The sequence below is a fragment of the Helianthus annuus genome, chromosome 9 (genome assembly GCF_002127325.2).
Source record: "Helianthus annuus cultivar XRQ/B chromosome 9, HanXRQr2.0-SUNRISE, whole genome shotgun sequence".
NCBI lineage: Eukaryota > Viridiplantae > Streptophyta > Magnoliopsida > Asterales > Asteraceae > Helianthus > Helianthus annuus.
This window is the reverse complement of record NC_035441.2, coordinates 145,816,639-145,838,280: the sequence shown is the minus strand read 5'-3', so window position 1 is coordinate 145,838,280 and position 21,642 is coordinate 145,816,639. Positions and strand designations below refer to the sequence as shown.

The 21,642-nt window shown below is 36.3% G+C and overlaps 2 protein-coding genes across 2 annotated transcripts; one reads left to right on the top strand and one right to left on the bottom strand.

Moving 5' to 3' along the window:
* Positions 1 to 615: 615 nt before the first annotated feature.
* On the bottom strand, positions 616 to 3,504 carry LOC110923353 (probable receptor-like protein kinase At2g23200). The gene has a single exon (XM_022167468.2). The coding sequence runs from the start codon at positions 2,957 to 2,959 to the stop codon at positions 677 to 679; it is 2,283 nt and encodes a 760-aa protein (XP_022023160.1). The 5' UTR covers positions 2,960 to 3,504; the 3' UTR covers positions 616 to 676.
* A 12,176-nt stretch (positions 3,505 to 15,680) lies between these two features.
* LOC110924233 (protein FAR1-RELATED SEQUENCE 2-like) lies at positions 15,681 to 16,776 on the top strand. Its single transcript, XM_022168264.1, has 3 exons — positions 15,681 to 15,790; positions 16,182 to 16,416; positions 16,591 to 16,776. The coding sequence occupies exons 1-3, from the start codon at positions 15,681 to 15,683 to the stop codon at positions 16,774 to 16,776; spliced, it is 531 nt and encodes a 176-aa protein (XP_022023956.1).
* The last annotated feature ends 4,866 nt before the right edge of the window (positions 16,777 to 21,642 follow it).

Below are 21,642 nucleotides of genomic sequence, written 5' to 3'. Positions count from 1 at the left end.
TTATACACTGACACAAAATATTTTAGCGTCTCATTGTCGGAAGACGACTCGGTATCGCTATCACTATCCACCGGAAACGTCGAATCTGTAGGAAACTCCATTTGAGAAATTTGTGTGAAATGTGTTTGTGTTTTGGTGTGGGTGAAATGTTAAAAAATGGAGAAGTATATATAAAAGGTTTAAAGGTTATTTATTTTTTTTTTATTTAAGTTTACCGTTGAAAAACAGTCATAAATTAAAGCCCAACGTTCAAATTCATCAAAGTTCAACGCGTTATACGCTCCACGCATTCTTTTTTTCACGAGTGATGGGAGTGATGGCGGCGGTGTGCAATCTTCATTCACGTGTGATAGGGGGTGTCATCACAGACCACCCCCACTCCCCTTAGAGAAATTAAGTTCGGGTAGATATAAGTTATTTCAGATAAATACTTGTGGACTACTCGGCTCTATACGGCTACACCCAACCCAGGTATATCTAACTATTTGTGCAGTTAAATATTTGTGTCAATTGTTTGGCGTTAAAGGTTAGATGACACAAATGTTTCTTGCAGAATTGTGCATTAGATGACATACACCAGAGATCAAAGATTATGAAATAATCACAATGCACAAATTAGGATAAACAATGCTTATTTTATAATGAAATAGTGTTAACAGATATAAAGCCATCATATTTACTGTGGAGCTTCACCAATCTTCAACTGCGAAAACACTTGGCTTTCACTCGGGTAACTTGAGACCGAGTTCTCCTTTACTTGAGAATCATCATTGTTATATTTAGAAGGCAAGCGATTAATCATTGACTTGGACAACAACAAGGACGTCTTCATGGTGCTATCTTCATATGCCTTTTTATCCACCACCATTTGTTGAAACTTCAACGCGTATTCTAAATCCCACAACACATCATATATGCTCGGTCTCTCGTCTCCAGTGTTCTTCAAACATTTGTCAACTGTTTCCCAATACTTTGTTAACGAATTCGGGTTTATCTTGTCTACAAGATATGGGTCAACTATCTTCTCCACCATCCCATCCTTTATATGGTTCATCGCCCAGTCCGCCAAATTTGCTTCCTTAAAAGGAAGCGTGTTATCAAGTGCGGGCCTAGCGCATAGGACTTCGAGTAAAACGACCCCGAAAGAATAAACATCTGACTTTTGAGTCAGTTTCAGGCAACTTACGTACTCGGGATCCAAATACCCGAAACTCCCTTTGATATCCATCTCGCTTTCCTCGTCGTTATCCCACCGAGATATCCCAAAATCACCCACTTTTGCTGTATAATTTTCGTTAAGCAAGATGTTTGTTGACTTAACATCACCATGAATAATCCCTGGTTCCAAACCTGTGTGAAGGTAATGTAATCCCCGGGTTGCGCCAATGCAGATCTCGAGTCTTTGACTCCACGATAGCTTCTCGATGTCTTTGTCAGTGTTGCATAAATGATCTTGAAGAGTACCCTTTTCCATATATTCGTACACGAGTATCATCTCGGATTTTTCGTCACAATACCCTATTAAAGTAACTAGATGTTGGTGTCGTATTTTCGTCAAGACCATAATTTCTTTCACGAATTCTGGCCGACCCTGCCCTTGTCCTTTCTCGCATCGTTTCACTGCAACTGTCTTTCCATCTATAAGAGCTCCCTTATAGACCTTCCCGAATCCGCCTTTTCCAATCACTAAACTCTCATCAAAGCTATTGGTCGCTTGCAAAATATCCGCAAACTGGAACTTGAGATTCAAATTAAGAATTTGTGGTGGGTGGTCAATGATAAGTTCTGTATTTTTGGTCATGCATGAACTCCAATCGTCTGATGGTACCGTGTTAGTATCTCTTTTCGTCTCTACCACGGGCTTCCTTTTTTGATACTTCAACCAGATGAAGAAACCTATCAACAAAACCAACACTACAACTCCAACAGCACATCCAACCACTTTCTTCCCATTGTTCTGAATATCATCTACACCCGAAATCTTCGGAATACCAACTATACCCAAGTTCTTCAACAACTCCATGATCTCGAGCCCGTTCAATAACACTGGTTGTTTGGAAGCAGGAATGGCTCCAATACTAACATTCACAAACCCAGACTCAACAGAATCCACCACAAAATCATAATAAAAGGGAATTTGTGGCGCTTTAACCTTTTCACCTGGATTAATCTCCTTATTATATTGGCCATAAATGAAGAAGTTGAAGGAGCCAATAGGAGGGTCTTGGCCTGGGCTTATAATGTCACAGAAATGAGCTCGAACAAGGTACATGGCGTTCTTCTTAACTCCAAAATTCCATGTAATATTATTCACCGACGAATTAGTGGTCAATTCTTTGGCTGTTTTGTATACATCAGCAGGAGCATCGTATTTGGTTGCCCAAAATTCGTTATGATTAAACGTGCCTGATAATGTTACATTTTTTGCTGGATCACTTTTGAAGATGAAGGGATCATCTGGTGTCCATTTTCTTCTTAAAGTGTCACGATCAATGCTTCGGACACCAATGTTAACTCTATATATTGGGCTGAAGGCATAAGATGATGATATGTTATCCATTTCACCAATATATCCGGCGGGTGATATATGAGGTGAAGGAGCGACCTGCATGAAAGGTCCAGATGGTGCTGTGAAAGCTTCAATGGCGTTTACAAAAGCAGAAGATGAGCCACTGGAGGGTGTGAATTCAATTGTAAACCGTCCATGAGATCGAATTCGGATTATAAGTTCTCTGATTACAATCGATTCTTTTTCTTCTACACTAAAATTGGATAACAGGGTGAACCCAGAAACTGACACGTCGAACTTGGATCCATCAGAAAAGAATGGGGAAAAATGAAGGCGTACGATCATGAAACTGTTGCTTGCATCTGCTTTGAGTTCGTACCATGATTTCTGAGTGAAAACTCTAGCTGTTTTGTAGATTTCTGATGTATTGGATGTGGAGTTTTTATGCATGGCCTTGCGGCCACCAGAAACTGAAAAGGTAGCGGGGTTTTCATCTCGGATGAATGTCTTCCCGGTGAAGTTGATATCAGAGTTTGATCCACAGTTAATGAAGTAGTGGTCTGGTAACACATATTGTGATTGAGAGGAAACAAAAGAGAGAGCAGAAAGAAGGATGATGATGAATAGAGTGGATTCCACTGAAGCAAGTGAAGAAGGATCACTGGTTCGAATGAAATAATTATTGGTTTAATGATGATTCCAAAAGGAAGTTGACGAAGACCCGTGAAGACGAGAATCAAGTGGTTCTAAAAAATAATTTGTGAACATGTTATTGAAGAATAAGTTGCCACAATTTTGTTTTATTAGTGTCACTTATTTTAGGCATACCAATGATTTTCCTTGTAATCATTGGTATATATGTATGTGTTTACTTAGGCCACTCGGGGCGGGTCCGTTATCAGAGTTCATCACGCGTTGAACTCCCACGGAACACCGCCGCCGGTCAATGTTCCACGCGTTGTAAACATAACGCGTTACACCCATCACTCGTTAAAGTTTTGAAAAATCCGACCGTTGTTGAACTTGACCGTTTTAAAACGGTAACTTTTAATAAAAAAAATAATAATCCATTTTATCTATATATATATATCCACATTTTAACCATTTTTTCACACACCAAACTATATCTTTTAAACCATTTTAAACCCATTTCACACAATTTTTATATCTTTCTCAAATGGAATTCCCTACGGATTCGACGTTTCCGATGTCTAGCGATACCGATACCGAGTCGTCTTCCGACAACGACACGCAAAACTATTTTGTGTCGGTGTATAACGAGCTTGATGCCGAGTCGTCCCGCCCAAAGAAGAAGATGGTCGACCGTGATCGTATAAGTGCCAACGAAGTTTTGATGAACGATTATTTTGTGGAAAACCTGCTATACAATGCCGAAACGTTTAGAGATCGTTTTCGTTTACCCAAAGAATTATTTTTAAAGATTGTTGGAGACATCGAGGCAAGCGAGGAATGGTTTCAAGAAGGTTACGATGCGAGGGGCAAACCAAGTTTCACGCCGATACAAAAATGCACGTCCACCATTCGCCAACTAGCGACAGGTAACCCACCCGATCAATATGATGAATACCTAGCTATGTATGAAAGAACTTCACGTGAATGTTTGCAATTTTTTTGCAATGCGGTCATTAAGTTGTATGCTAACGAGTTTTTACGTAAACCGACGAGCCACGACATCTCACGTATTTACGCCGCACATGAGGCTAGATGGCATTTTCCCGGGATGCTCGGTAGCATCGATTGTACACATATCGAGTGGAAAAATTGTCCAAGAGAGTTGCGAGGGGCGTATGTGAGGGGAGACATCAAAAGACCAACCATCATACTAGAAGCGGTGGCGTCGAATGATTTATGGATTTGGCATTCGTATTTCGGTGTTCCAGGTTCAAACAACGACATCAATATGTTGCACACGTCGCCGTTGTTCCAAAGCGTAACGGATGGTACCGCACCTTCCTCTCCTTTCTATGTTAACGGTCGACATTACAGACGAGGCTTTTATCTTGTGGATGGTATCTACCCGTCTTGGTCTGTTTTTGTGAAAGCTCTCTCATTTCCTGTCGAGGCTAAAGAAAAGGCATTCAAAAAATTGCAAGAATCGGCAAGAAAAGATGTTGAGAGGGCATTTGGTGTTTTAAAGGGTAGATGGGGTATACTACACCGACCGGTTCTTTCGATGACCAAGAAAGCAATACATAGCATAGTGTATGCATGTATCATATTGCACAATATGTTGATCAAACACGACGGACGTGCAATATCCCCGGATTGGGTACCAGATCCTCCTACACAAGTTCAAGTTCCACAAGATATCAATTTACAATTGTGTAACGAAGAAACTCACTTTCGGTTGAGATTCGATTTAATTGAACTAGTTGGTTCTCTAGGTTTGGAGTTTCCGGATTCGGACGAGGAGTAGGTTTTTTTTTTAAATTGTATGTTTCTAGTATGTTAAATTCGAGTAGGGTTTTTTTTTTTTTTTTTTTTTTTAAATGTATGTTTCTATTATGTGAAATTGAAGTAGTATGTTTTAAAATTAATGAAATTTTTAATTTTAGTGTTTTATTGTTAATTTCTAATTTAAAATAAAAAATTAAAAAAAATTGGGAAGGAGTGATAGAATTCCATCACTAGTGATTCCACCCCTCCTACATTTCTATCACTAGTGATGGAAATTTGATTGATGACATGGCATGACTTGATTGAATAGTGGGAGTGATGGATTCTATCACTAGTGAACCACCCCTAGTCCCCTTATAGTAGTAGTTCTGTATATAAATAAAATAATTAAAATACATAAGTTAATTATTATTAATAATAATAGAGTATAGACACACTATAATAATAATAGAGTATAGACACACTCACACACTATGGTGGTTATGGTCAGTAAAGTCACTAATTTGGAAAGCTATACAAGCTTTTCATAACGTCAATAGTAAATTACCGTTTTAGTCCCTGAGTTTTTTCCATATTATTATTTTAGTCCAAATAGTTTTTTTTTCTCCTCTGGGTCCATGACGTTTCCTTTTTCTTTCCATTTTGATCTCATTGCCTAACTTAGTCTAAAAACCAGGTTATAATCAGAGATATATTTGGCATTAAATTATTATGAGGTTTATAAATTATGTTGTAAACTACCCCTGGTTATCACTACACAACAGTTATGCCAAAAATACCCCTGGTTATAACAAGATTTTTAGACTGAGTTAGACAATATGATCAAAATAGCAAGAAAATGAAAAAAAGTCGGGAGTAAATTACAAAAATCGTCCTTTATGTTGACATTAGATTGCAAAGTGTGTCCTTTATCTTCAAAACGTACAAAAAAACGTACTCAATGTTTGCAAATCTTTACACGTGATATCCTTTAGCCCTAACTCTGTTAGTTTTTTATGGTTAAATATGACTAAGTGGACCACATGCAAGGATATTTTAGTCATTTTAACCTAAACACTAAAATAAATAATAAAAACCCATCTCTTTCCCTTAACTTTCTCTCTCTCTACAAACTCTTTCTCTCTCTCTATATATATATATGTAACAGACCCATCGTTGTGCACAAATCCGACGCCTGCACCACCATCGTCCACAAATCTGTCGCCGACACCACCGCCGTCCACAAATCAGCCGCCGGCACCACCGCCATAGCTCTGTTCACATTAATATATTATCCACCGCCATAGTTCCGGCCAGTTCTCGACGACAACTCTCAACGTCACCAACACCACAACTCTCATCATCACTATTCTCTACCGCCCCACCTGCCACCACATCACTCCCAACCACCACCCACCGCCCAAATCTATGGAGGAGAAGAAAGGCGCCGACGGCTGTGAGGGATTTCGTTCGTGGGGGTGAGAGTTTTCGTGGGGTTTAAACAAATGACTGGCGAAGAAATTATAGGGGTTTTGAGATCTGTAGGTTCTGCTGCCATTTTTGAATGAAAATTGGGGGTTTGCAGTCAAAGTTTGAGACTTTACTAGGGAAATTTAAAGATTATGGATGTGGGTGTGTTGTAATTGAATTGAGGGTCTACTAAGGGGATTCGTGTCTAATATTATGTTGTCACATTAAATTAGGAAATTTTTTACAACCTGGATCTTAGATTTTGGTGAGTGGTGAACATGTGATTGTTTTGTATTGGGTCTGAGACAGTGGGTCAATTATGCATAAAAGATATGATCTCGTTTTGGAATGGTTCAGTTGAGAATAAAGTGGGTGAAGTTTTTTTGGGGTTCGAATCTTGGGTGGAAAGAAGTGTTGTGCAGGAGTGGGCAGGTGGTGTGACAATGGTGGTGTGGGGGTGGGGGTGGGGGTGGGGGTGGGGAGTGGGTAATGGCAGGTGGCTGTGGCGGGACCGAGAGGTGGTGGTGAGGGTTGGTGTGTGTTTTAGAGAGAGAGTATAGAGAGAGTGTGTGTATGTGTTTTAGAGAGAGAGAGAGAGAGAGAGAGACTGTATTGTATATATATTATATAATATAATATATAATATATAGTTCAGTTTGTTTAAAATATTAGAATTATAAAAATTGGTAAAATGACCAAAATACCCTTGCATAGGGTCCATTTGGTTTGATTTAACCATAAAAACTAACTAAGTTAGGGCTAAAGGGCATAACGTGTAAAGATTTGCAAACATTGAGTAAGTTTTTTGTACTTTTTGAAGATAAAGGACCAACTTTGCAATCTAATGTCAACATAAAGGACGATTTTTGTAATTTACTCAAAAGTCAGGGACCCAGAGGAGAAAAAAACTATTTGGACTAAAATGGCAATTTTGACCAAACCTCAGTGACTAAAATGGCAATTTACTCTAACGTCAATAATGTATAAAACGAGGCACATGGAGAACCGACACCAACGGATAATGTTGATTTTCTTGTCATATCAAATGTATAAGAACTTAAGAAATTGTAAAAGTTAGAAAATGTGAAACTTGAGTAAATCGAGAGTATTTTTTACGTTTTTTTTTAATTCGTTTAAGTGTTTTCTGAGTTAGGTAATCAACCAATATATCCCACAACTATTTATACTTGTTTTGGGAGTTAAAAACCGGTCCCAATGGTCATATAAAGACTATAAACGGCTATGTATCCGTTCCGAACGGCTACAATTGGTTCGTGCGCATTCTAACGGTCATATCCAAGCAGGAACCATGTTTTTTCGTAATGGTTAATGCCCTCTAAGGGGCATTTTCCGGCACATCAGCACCATAATGCCCTTTCAAAAATGTGTAATAGTTAACGACCATTAATGCTGTTTTAATCATTACTTTCCAATTTTTTTCTCCTCATTTGGCATTATACTAGAAATACCTCCGTTTTTTCATGCCCCTTTAATACCCAAGGCGACGATACTAAAGACGTTATCAAGCTCATTCACACCCCTTTAATGCTACTTACACATGGAATAATAATTTAAAACAGTGAATCTTTAGCCAAGCCAACTGAATCAAGTTTAATTTAAATAAATCTGTTTTGGAATTTTGGATAACTTTAATAATGGGGATTTTATTCGCACATCAGGGAATCTATCCTCACACTTTAACAATTCAATACGGATTGTATATACACCTATAAGGCTAGAGGGTATGGTGACATCCCATCCTTGGAGGACCATCCGCCACGTAGGCGCCACGTCATAGTCCTCCCAAGGATGGTCACTAGAGGGTATGGGAGGATGATCCTACCCCACCACTTTTTTTATTTTTTTTTAATTTCTATACCCTATGTACAAGTATTGAAGCCTAATGTACAAGTCCCTAACACAACCAAACAAACAAACAAAACAAAGAGGGCCCACCATTGCAGACCGTCGCCACCGTCTGAAAATGGACGTTAAGGACGGGACGGAGGACCGGGGGGGGGGCGGAATGGGGTCGACACCGGCTTTGCTGGAGGACGGACTGTCCTCCCCTTTCATACCGTGCAACCTAATAGGACACTTAAAAATTCAAAGCAATCAATGTAAAAGCTAATTTTGGATAACTTTAATAATTCAAAGCAATCAATCTTCAGCCAACATCTTTAATAAAGAAGTTGTCGGTAGTACAATGTTTAAAAACATCTTGCCAAAATATCTATAGCAAAAAATGTGGAACATGCCTTAAATAATCTATTTCAAGTAGGTACGTGGTAATGAGACGTGTAATAATTATTTAATCATAGCGAATGGGGTAGTGGTGGAGTAGTTGGGGAAAAATTTGGTGTTTTTTGTGTTCCAGGTTTGACTCCCACTCTCCACATTATTTTCTGATGCATCCAGGTGAAGAGCGAATACGGGTGGCGCCGTTTTGTCTTGGATGGGAGGCGAGGTTTTACCGATTATTCCACTGTCGTGCCTTCGTGCGGGTGGAGGTCGGGTTTCCGCGCATCTGGGAGAGCCAAGAGACGGGCGGCAGTCGAGTAGTCGACCTTGGCCACAGCGCTCGATGTCACGGTGGTTGGCACGTCGTTATTTGCCGTTCAAAAAAAATTAAACATATATTCGGATATAAAATTATGTTTTATATCCAACTCTATACCTGTCAGATATTTGTGCGATAGTAACCCGTCGGCTACTGGCTTAGTATCTAGTATACCCTTATTATAAAAACTAGTTATTTTCCTCCCGTGCGTTGCGGCGGGACCCAATGACTACAAAAAACAGATACCGAATATTAAAACATAAATAAAATTATGTGGTAAGGATAATCACTCCGTCATAAAAAAACGATTTTAACTAACCTACTATATAATAATAGGACCCACATGTCCTACACGTTGGAAATTCGGTTGTTTTCAGTTCAGTTATTATGGTGCTAACACGTTAAAATATGGATGAGCTCGGTACTGGTAACGGAAGCGAAAGTACCAATCTGGAAAATCATCGAAATTAGGTACCGGCACCGAAAATTCTCGGTACAATACGGTATGGTATTTGAAGGTAAAAATCAATAAATACAGGTATGGTGCTAGACCGGTGTCGAACCTAAAGTAACGATTCTGAAAATGCCAAAAAGTGGGTAACAAATTGGTACCGAAAATGATTTGGTATATTAAATTTGGTACCGATACGATACCGGTTCGTTTACAGGATTTGATACAATTTGCTCATCAATATTCTAAATATTCAAGTTAATTTTACATGCTACAATTCATTCATTACAGAAAAAAAACAAAAAAGTAAGCAAAATCAGTCATTGTGTATATAAAACCTCATTCAAACGAAATACAGTTTACTTACTGTGTGTATGAAAAGTAATCTAAATGGTGCAATTACTTGCATTGCTGCGTTGCTACAGGATTTGATGAGCTCGGTACCAACCGGTACCGAAAATACCATTACCAAAATCCCCAAAAGTGGGTACCGGTACCGTATATACCTAGTATGGTACGGTTCGGTACCGGTCGGTACTGGTACGGCACCGGTATTTGAGGGTAAAAACCGGTGAATACCTGTGCAGAACCGGTACCGAAAATACACCGGTTTGGTAAATTTGAGACCGGTACCTATACCCGATACCATTTGCTTATCTCTTAATTCTAATTTTAAATAATTCTAATTCTAATTTTAATTTAATAATAAATCACTACTCTTCATTATGTACGGTTCGGTACCGGTCGGTACTGGTATGACACCGGTATTTGAGGGTAAAAACCGGTGAATACCTGTGTAGAACCAGTACCAAAAATACACCGGTTTGGTAAATTTGAGATCAGTACCTACACCCGATACCATTTACTCATCTCTTAATTCTAATTTTAAATTCTGTTTCATTATTAATTCTAATTTTAATAATTTTAAATTTAATTTAATAATAAATAACTACTGTTCATCCTGTTTCATTATTATCATATATGAATTGCCCTTTGAAAATTTTAAATACCTTTTGTCCTACTTTTTTAGTTTCTATACAATTACTAGCAAAATTCCCCCGCACTACGCGACAGGGATTCCGTCAGTGTTTGTTCGTTTCGTTACGATATCAGTACGGTAGCGACACTCGATAAAGCAACCAAAAGATAAAATCCAAATTAATTCTCTAATATATATCATAGATGTAAAGCTCTAAACGACTCTACCAATAATATAAATATTTCAAAATTGAAGCGAAGAAAAAAAAAATTAACGCAACCGTTTATTTAGTCTTTATAAAGAACGAACGAAAACTATAAGAAAAAAACAAAACTATATGGTTAAAAACGTATATTATTTATAGTACAAGGCGTGTAATAAAAACTTATAATAAAGTCAAAGTTACCGTTCACGCAAGTTGGTAAGTGTTATAAACTATAGGGTTAAAAACGGATATTATTTATACTATAGGTCGTAATTGAAACTAAAAATAAATTTAAAAAAAAAGTCAATATCACTATTCAGACAAGTTGATAATGAGCACTATTCTATTAACTAAAGTTGTGTCAATTTCTCCTTTGTTAAACTGACGTGCATTCCCACTTATCACTATCTTAGGCTATGCGATATGGTGATGGACCTTCATTGGAAGATGATCCGTCACGTAAGCGCTACGTAGGATTGGTGTGAGGATGGGACAAAGGGGATAAAACTAAAGAAATGGAGGGATGATCCTAATATATATATATATATATATATATATATATATATATATATATATATATATATAGAGAGAGAGAGAGAGAGAGAGAAAGTATAATGTACAAAAGGCCTTATTGTACATTATCGTACGCGACCAAGTGTATAACATGCGTAATTACAATTTTGATCGAAAATAACGTGCGTGATTTTAACTTCCATGCATGATTATAAAAAAAAACTGATCCCATGCGTTTTTTTGTGTTCCCATGCGTGATTTTTGACTTTCATGCGTGATTATACCCTGATCCGACGGTTACGCTTGTCGCGTATGTAATGTAGGATAAGCCTTTTTGTATGTTAACCTTTCCCTATATATATATATATATATATATATATATATATATATATATATATATATATATATATAGTCCTTATAAAAAACGAACGAACGAAAACTATAAGAAAAAAACAAAACTATATGGTTAAAAAACGTATATTATTTATAGTACAAGGCGTGTAATAAAAACTTATAATAAAGTCAAAGTTACCGTTCACGCAAGTTGGTAAGTGTTATAAACTATAGGGTTAAAAAACGGATATTATTTATACTATAAGGTCGTAACTGAAACTAAAAACAAATTTAAAAAAAAGTCAATATCACTATTCAGACAAGTTGAAAATGAGCACTATTCTATTAACTAAAGTTGTGTCAATTTCTCCTTTGTTAAATTGACGTGCATTCCCACTTATCACTATCTTAGGCTATGCGGTATGGTGATGGACCTTCCTTGGAAGATAATCTGTCACGTAAGCGCTACGTAGGATTGGTGTGAGGATGGGACAAAGGGGATGAAACTAAGGAATTGGGGGGATGATCCTAATATATATATATATATATATATATATATATATATATATATATATATATATATATATAGGTAGAGGATTCTGTAAAAAGTGGGACTTTTGTGAGAAGTGTGAGAAATAATTTGGGAATGACAAGTGTCCTTTATCCTAATTAATTCAAAAGGGTATATTAGTAATTTGATATTTTTATCATTTAATTGATTTCCAAGAATAACCGTAAAAAAAAACTGCCGATGAGTTTTTGAAGGTTTGAATCGAATTTTGAATTAGGAGAAATTTTAGGAAACATTATACATCTGATTGTTTTATATTCTTCATCATCTTTTAATCGCAACATCTTTTAATCATACATTGTTCATGGCGTGGTGTTTTAAAAAACTGGAGACATTGACTATGATTCAAGTCATGGTGTTTTATCTGTAGACATTGTTCATGGCGTGGTGTTTTATCTATGACTTGAATCATACATTATTCATGGCGTGGTGTTTTAAAAAACTGGAGACATTGACTATGATTCAAGTCATGGTGTTTTATCTGGAGACATTGTTCATGGTGTGGTGTTTTATCTATGACTTGAATCATAGATGTTTAAAACACCACGCCATGAACAATGTCTCCAGATAAAACACCATGACTTGAATCATAGTCATGGTGTTTTAAAATTTGGGAATGTTTTGTTTTGATAAAACACCACGCCATGAACAATGTCTCCAGATAAAACACCATGACTTGAATCATAGATGTTTAAAACACCACGCCATGAACAAGGTCTCCAGATAAAACACCGTGACTTGAATCATAGTCAATTTTATCCAGTTGTTTTAAAACACCACGCCATGAATCTGATTACAGTTCTCTTTATGATAATGTGTGACGAATATGTAACCAAAGACCTCCTACAATTAAGGTGAATCATTAATTCCTATATTTAAGGAAAAAGGAGTGAATGTAGGAGGTTTTGGTCGTGTATGATATGGTTACCATATTCTAAACATTGAAAAAGACACTCTTGCCCTTCAATTTTACATAAGGTCCCTCTAATTAAAACACAATTTGCATTTTTATACCCTATTGATCTCAACCATTAGATCAAATATCCAATGGTTTAAAACACTTCTTACCCTTCTTACATTTTAGACACTTTTTACCATATCCCTACCCTATATATATATATATATATATATATATATATATATATATATATATATATATATAGGAGAAGGATCCGTTAGGAACCACTCTTTATTGCGAGAACCAGTGTGAACACAAACAGTAATACCTAAAAAAATCTAAAAAACACCCAAAAATGTTTTTTTACTACTTTTTTTGGAAAAATCGCTATATTTCGTTTATAATAAAAAAAAATTCGAGTCATAGTTATCCATGCGCATGTGTATTTGTATCATTTCTTTGACAAATTCCGTAATTCATTACAAATATTATACAATTGCACTTTAATTTACACTACCACGTGTAATACACTACTTTTTACGTTAACAAAATAAGAAATGCACATGTGTATCTATATGTATCAACATGAAATAAGATGTGTTGGTACACTACTTTCTCTTTCATCTATCATTTCATCCCTAATACACAAACGTGCACATGTGCATTTTTGTAATTTCTTTGACAAATTCAGTAATTCATTACAAATATTAGACAATTGCACTTTCATTTACACTACCTTGTGTAATACAATAGTTTTTACATTACCAATATTAGAAATACACATGTGCATCTATATGTATCAACATGAAATAAGGTGTTTTGGTACACTACTTTGAATACACTTTCCCTTTCATCTATCATACCATCCATAATACAATACAATACCATTACCTCATACCATCCATAATACAATACCATTACAAATATTTTCACTTTATTAGATGTATGTAAACACCGTTTATACCATCCAATCAACATATTACATTATAAATTGACAATTATAACCAAACCATCAACCACTAGATATAACTAACCAAAAAACATGTATATGGGCCTACTTCTCCGTTCAAAATCACAAACTTTTTGTACCAAAATACGTTATATCATGATTATACCTAATGACGCACATGTGCATTTTGAATATTGGTAATGTAAAAAGTAGTTAATTACAAATGGTATTGTAAATAAAAGTGCAATTGTCTATTCCTGATAACGTATTACCGAATTTGTCGAAGTAATGATACATATGCACATGTGCATGGATAACTGTTACTCGAAAAAAAAGTTTTTTTTGGTAACGAAATATAGTGATTTTTAAAAAAAATTTGAGTACTTTTTTGATTTTTTTTAGATTTTATTTTGTGTTCACATTGGTTCTCGGTTCTCGCAATAAGGGTGGTTCTCGCATGAACCTTACCATATATATATATATATATATATATATATATATATATATATATAGAAACTGGTTCAGGAGAGAACGGTGAAAAGTGTGAGAACGGCGAGAACGGATCCTGGCCCAACATGTGGCAGGGGGGCCTAATTGTTATACGGGGGTACGATTGTCCTTTTATTCGTTCCCTCCTTATTTGCGTTATATATTTCTTTCAAATTAAAACTCCAACGATCTCTTTCAATTAAAACTCCAAAGATTTATTGTTAGCTGTTACCTCCTTTGCAAGCTTTCTCAGATCTATGGCGTTTAACGTGGATTCTGTTCGACAAAGTAAAATTCGTTGGCGTTTTCTATTTTTCGTTCCAGTAAATCATGCAACAGATATGGCGTTTTGTTCTTTTATCATTGTTCTATGGCGTTTTTTGTATTATTATTTTTATAATGTATTGTATGATTTTCAATAGCGTTAATTCAATTATGCAATTTAATCGCGTTTTAATTGATATTTAATCTATTATGAAGAACTGCAATTGGAGTTTTCGATATTAATTTTAACTGTCATTTACATTCTAGTGTATTTCTTATGTTTTTATGATCATTGGCGTTTTTCTTCTATTTGATTAGTTTTGAATTTTATTTAGTAGTCTTTGTGAATATCAGTTATTACTATTTTGTTAATTTGTGTAAACATTAGTTTTGTTAATGTTGGTGTTTTCATTATGATGTTATATTATGTTAATTATTTATGTTGTTAAGTGTTTTTAATTATTCATCTCCTGGCTTTTTTATCATGTCGTTTTTAAATTATGTGTTTATTATGTCTTGTTTATTATTCAATTAATGGCGTTTTAATGTATAATGTTATTACGAAACATCACTCTGTTTTTCTGATTTTCCTGTTCCCCCTGTGTTTTCTCAGACGAAGTCTCTTCCTCGAGTCAAAGGCATTGCCCCAAAACTGGATTACCATTTATCATTCCTGACGTCAGTGAATAATTAAAGCTCAAAAAGGACATGGTATTCTCAAGCCTTGATGATTGTTATTCAATATATGTTAAGTATGCCAAGGAGTGTAGGTTTTCAGTCAGGAAAGGGACTACAAAGACAAACTCTAAAGGTGTCTTACATATTAAGTATTTCTTGTGTACGAGAGCTAGTGTATATAAGGACAAGAAGGTTGATACGTTGGACCCCAATCAAAAGGAGCGAGTAATGCGATCTAACTTTTCAAAGAGGACTGATTGTGGTGCACTGTTATGTGTACTTTTTGAGGATGGATTTTGGAAGGTGTATAAGTTTGTCGAGGAGCACAATCATGAACTTGTTGAACGTCCTGATAAGCATTTTCTCCCAACTGAATGACACCTCACTCAGCTCCAGAAGCATGTTATACACAGCATGTCTAAGCTGAATTTGGGTCATGTCAAGGCGTTTAATGTTATGAAGACTTGTTTTGGTGGTTTTGGGGACGTGGGTGCAAGCAAAGTTGAATTTAAGAACTATAAGAGGCAAATTAACTTGTTCATAGGGGAATATGACGCCGATATGGTTGTGAAACATTTGAATGAAAAAAAAAACAGTCCCAGCCTAATTTCTCGTATGATTACATCACAGACGAAGAGAATCGTTTGAAGGATCTTTTTTGGTGTGACGATCAAGCCAAACGTAATTACCACGTGTTTGGTGATGTGATTTCATTTGACGCGACGTATCGTTCCAACAAGTAATATTTTATAATTCAACTTCTTTGTTTTTGGCGTTTTATTAATTTACATGCAATGGCGTTTTATATTTTACATGCAATGGTGTTTTATTAGCTTACATGCAATGGCGTTTTACTAGTTTACATTCAATGGCGTTTTATTATTGTTTCATTTCTCATGGCGTTTTCATATGTAGATACTCTATAGTGTTTGTACCGTTCACTGGTTTAGACAATCATCACTGCAATGTTACATTTGGTGCAGCATTGTCGGCGTCGGAAACTGCTGATACGTATATTTGGTTGTTAAGAGTTTTTCTAACAGCTGTTGGTTCTCAACCAAAAGTTGTTGTCACTAACCAAGATCCAACGATGAAGAAGGCTATTTCTGTTGCATTTGTTGACATAAGGCATTGGTTATGCATGTGGCATGTGATGCATAAACTTTCTCTGAAAGTTGTTATGCTTTTTTTTTTTATCTTTGGCGTTTTAGGATACACTGCGTTTTAAAATACATGGCGTTTTGTACCTTGTTACTGTTTTTTTTAATTAAGTTTTTTCTTTTGTTTTTTTTATTTATGCATGGCGTTTTCGTGTTATTTATAGGTTGGTGTTAGGCTATGCAATTCCACCAATTTTAAAGAACGTATTTGTGGTGTTGTGTGGACGGATATTCTCACACCTGAAGAGTTTGAATCAGAATGGGAAGCTGTTATCGCAGAATTCAATTTAGAAGATAATGACTGGCTATCTGATATTTTTGCACTTAGGGAATCTTGGATCCCTGCATAATATAGAATGGAGCAGATGTCTGGTCTTATGCGAACGACATTCAGGTTGGAGAGTGAGAATCATTTTTTTGGTCAAGTGTGCAATTCGAAAGATACTCTTGTTGAGTTCATGACGCATTATGAGACTGCAATAGAAGCACAGCGTCACACACATCGTAAAACTGATCATGAATCTCGATACAAAAGACCCAAGTTGAAGAGTAGTTACAAATTGTTGGAAGGGCAATGTGACAACTGTGTTCTGTAGTCGTGGTGCGATGTAAAACAATGTTGATTATTAATAAAACAATGTGCTTTGGTGTTATTATATGTGTTTTTGTGTTATTATGTGAGTATTTGTGTTTGGTGATTTTGCAATTCGATTCGATTCCGATTTCAAGCTCTAAATCACTTTCTGGAAGGTTATATGCGCACGAATGCGTAAATATAACCAGTTTAACGCAACAAACACTCCGGAATAGTGAAATAGGCTTAACATACCTTAAATAACCTCCACATAACTTAGAAATAAGTTTTGGATGGTTTGGTGTGTTGAAATCAAGTTTGTTCGATCGCAGGGACTATTTGTGTCAAACTGCGAAACTATACCGATTTGTATGGTAACGAACATTCCGGTACTTGATCATAAGTTAAACATACCCTAAATAACCTTTACATAGCTTAGAAATAGGCTTTGAGGGGTTCGGTATGCTAAAACAAACTTTATTGGTCAATAGGGACTAAAAGCGTCAAAAAGTGCATAAGTTTGCATTTTCGCGCATATCTTACGTTCTGAATACATCCGGACATCCAAAAATTTATGTGAGCATTAAAATATTATGTTTTAGTGTTTGGCATAATAAAAATCCATTCGTCGCGCAATTTGGATCGTTTTTGCGTTCGTTACGCCTCCCGTCGTAATTAACCGAACAACGCAATCGTACGACCAAACGAGCCGACATCCGAGATATTTTTGAGCACATTTTAAGTTCCCTATACTTTAACTTCATTTTTGAGCCTTAAAATGGGGTTAACGGGGTTTAAACGTGCCAAAAATGCTTAAAAATCAAGTTTGGGGCTTTAGGGGCCTGTTCTGCCATTTTTCAAACTTGGCTGATCTGCACAAGGCTTACGGACCGTAAGCACATCTCCATACGGTCCGTAAGGACCTCCCAGATCAGCAGAATGTGTTTTCCAGCTTGTTCCAGCTGTTACACACTTATGCTCATGGTTTTGGCCATTCTATGGGCTGGTTTGAAGGCTCCCATGGTATTCAAATCAGTGGGTATGATGTGTAGGGCTTGGATCGAAGCTCAGGTTTCAAGAAACGATCCTAACGGTTGTGAAAATTCTATAAATACCCCCCACCCTTCACTCATTTCCCTCACATTTGAATCTGATTCTACACTCTCTAAGTGGAAGTTTGTGCTTTCTACCTGAGAGTGAATCGGGTTCGAATCTTGCGGGGACCTTCTGTAAGTATTCTTTCGCGTTTTTCGTTCGTTTCTATCGTTAAAGTCAAACTGTGTTTGACTTTCTGCTTTGACCAGTTTATGGTCAACGCGAAGTTCGTTTGAACTTCATAACGTGAGCGTAATCACGATGGTTATAGTCCCTAGTGACTATACCTACTGATTACCACGTTATCTAGGCTCAGTGGCGAGTCGTAGTTTCAGCCAAAATGCGTATTCTCGCGTATTTTGTAACCAAACTACTCTAGGATATCAAAACCGTTTGTTTTGATATCAAAACCTGTTTTCTAACTTAACTAAACATGCTTTGGCATGTTTAGCTCGTCGCTTTTTAGTTTAGTGCTTATGTAGAGTCGTAAGTCAAGCGGACTAAACACCCGCTTAGACTTTTGTAACACCTCGAAAATTTATGTCCAATAATGTATTGACACGTGTCATAAGCTTTAAACGTGTGAAAGATCACGTATGAAGGACTAAGGTTGACAAACAAGGAAAGTATGTGAACGTAAGGGTTCAAAATGTCAACAACGGATAAATATGCCTTTCAATAACCCTACATGATGTTTATACCCTTAAACGAATAAATCATGGATCATACGAAGCTAAATGTGAAAGAAAGTGAGGAAGTACAAACTACAGGGGCTAAATGTGTCAACATGTTTAAAGTATACCTCTGAGTGATCTTTTAACAAACCCAAAGCTTTGTAATGGTTAATTATACTCACAAGAATGTGTGATAAAAATTTCACAAGGTTTCGATGAAGTATGAGAAAGTTATGACAATATTCGTATGCGAGGGGTTAAAAGCGTCAAACCGCAAAAGTATGTCAATTCGTAAGGTATCGGACCTTCCGGAATATTACCATGAGTTTAGAATACTCAATTTAACCTTAATATAGCTTAGATATAGGCTTAGAGGTGTTTGGTGCGCAAAAATAAACTTTTATGTCATGCAGGGACTAAAAGTGTCAAAAAGCGCACAAGTTTGCATTTTCGCGCATATCTTGCATTCTGTATATCCCCGGACACCCAAAAATTTATGTAAGCACTAAAATATTTTATTTTAGTGTTTGGCTTGATAAAATTCCATTCGTCGCGTAATTTGGATCGTTTTTAGCGTCCGTCCGTGTTTCGTCGTAATTAGCCGAACAACGGGACCGTACAACCGAACGAACCGACATCCGGCATGTTTTTGAGCATGTTTCATGTTCCCTATGCTTAGGCATCATTTTAGAGTCTTAAAAAATGGTTTATCGGGCCTTAGAAGTGTCGGAAATGACTTTTGGAGGTGCAGGGGCCAAAACTGTCAAGTTTTGAAAGATTGCATGTGCTGTACAGGTCCCTTACGGACCGTATACAGGACCATACGGTCCGTATAGCTTGCCCAGTTCCAGAATTTTAAAAACCAGCTGTGGTTTTGCTTCCCTCTCACAATTCTTGATTTTATGGGCTGAATTAGGGACACCCATGGTTTTCTAAATCAGTGGGTATACTTGTAGGGCTGAGATCGAATCCCGTTTATCGAGGAACGATCCTAACGGCTCTCAAAATCCTATAAATACCCCCCTTTGATTTGGGTTTCATTGCACCATTCATTCTTTCTGAATTCTCTGCATTCCTTGAGGGTCTTGAGCTTCTTGAGAACCTCTTCCAAGTCCTTTGGACTTTTGTAAGTGATTCCTTTCATGCTTAGTTATTTGTTTAGCGTTTAAACCGAAAAGTCAAGCGTTATCGATAAACACTTTGACTTTTAATCGGTTGAGCCATGGTTCGCGTTGAACATGGCTACGTGATCGTAATTAGGTAGGTGTTTAACCCTCTAAAGGGCATCTCCTAATTACCACGTTTACTTAGTTTAATTGTCGGGTCAAATTAAAGTCAATCGGGTTGGTTTTAAATAAAATTCATAACTAATGATATAAAATCTTTAAAATCAGTTTTGTCACTCTAGTGACTTGGTAAATATTAGTTGATCATGTCTAAGCATGATTCAACCCGACAATTCTAAGTATAGGCTCGGTTCGCAACCAAAAGTCGCAAGGTTTGACCTTTGCTTTGACTTTCAGTTCTGACCCGAATTAGCTTGAGTTATTTATGCCTTAGGGTCCTTTGTGATCATGTTATATGATAGTATAACCCCCCAAAGTTATACTACTTGGTTCTTTAGAATTAAAGACCATCGCATGTTTCCATAATGCCTAAATGTGACCATAATGCCCTTTAATGTTAAAACAATATTTTTGAAGATGTGAAAGGACTAAAACCTTTATTACTGATCTATAAGCATGTCCATAAAATTTCACATCAGTTTGAGGTCTAGATTAGGAGATATACTCATTAGCGTAATTAAGAAGCTTTTCGATAATTAACCGTACGATTAGCATATAGCCTATCTAAACCCAATTTTTAATACCAAACTTATTACCCACTGATGTAATATAATATTTTGAGATTTTAGAGATTTTTATTTATTTTTAGGCTGATCGTAACCTAGAGTTCTAAGCTTGATTCGGTAATTGCCGATTTTGCCCTTTTAGGCTATAAAATGAGTTTTACAAAACCTTTTGACCCCAAACCTTTTTATACGGATCTAATATGATAAATAAAGTATTTTGAGCCTTCTAGAATAATAAAAATATCAGCTTCCCTTTTAGAACCCGGAAATAGCTCAAAATCACCTATTTAAGCGTTTTTAACGCATAGTATATATTGAAACCATTTTAAATCTATAAGACTTGATACCTACTGATGTTTTAAGTAAATTTTCATACTTTAGCAGTAAGCAAAAGTCTTAAGCTCAGAATCCCAGTTTTGACCTTTTAAGCCTATGTGAAATTACCAAAATGTCCTTAAGATGCATAGTTTGGTTATAAGTGATAAATTTCACACATAGGTTATACCCTACTTAGTAAATTAAGTATTTTTACTGATATAATCAGACCCGAAACTCAGATTACTATTTAACCTCTTTTATAACCTTAAAAATGACCAAAATACCCCTAAGGGGCATAAATGGGTTTTAAACTCGTTTTGGGCATAATGGAAGATATCCTACTGATATCACAACATATCAAAGGCATATTAACTTATGGAACATGTTCATGACTCTTATGGTTGCCCGTTACGCATATTTCGCGTTCGGATCGGTCTATGTAACTAGTTTACATATATTAGCCGAAGTGGGTCAAACCATATCATTTTTGTCTCAAATTCAGAATGTGTTTAAGTTACCCATATTAAACAAGTATACAAGCTTGTTGGGTCAAAACCACATTCTAAGCCGGTCTTCGCTTTATCATGCGTTTGAACCGTGCCTTCCTTTGAAAACTAACCGGTCTAAAGCTTAGGCTAAATTAAAGACCCGTTAGGATTCTAATAGGTTATTAAAACCTTCGTTCCAGATTAGGAGCCCAGTA

Excerpts from the sequence above, each read along its gene's own strand:
- LOC110923353 (XM_022167468.2), bottom strand. The coding sequence starts at position 2,959 with ATGCATAAAAACTCCACATCCAATACATCAGAAATCTACAAAACAGCT.
- LOC110924233 (XM_022168264.1), top strand. The coding sequence starts at position 15,681 with ATGTCTAAGCTGAATTTGGGTCATGTCAAGGCGTTTAATGTTATGAAG. Across the intron at positions 15,791-16,181 it reads GAATTTAAGAACTATAAGAG|ATACTCTATAGTGTTTGTAC; the intron begins GCAAATTAACTT and ends TTTCATATGTAG. Across the intron at positions 16,417-16,590 it reads ATTGGTTATGCATGTGGCAT|GTTGGTGTTAGGCTATGCAA; the intron begins GTGATGCATAAA and ends TGTTATTTATAG.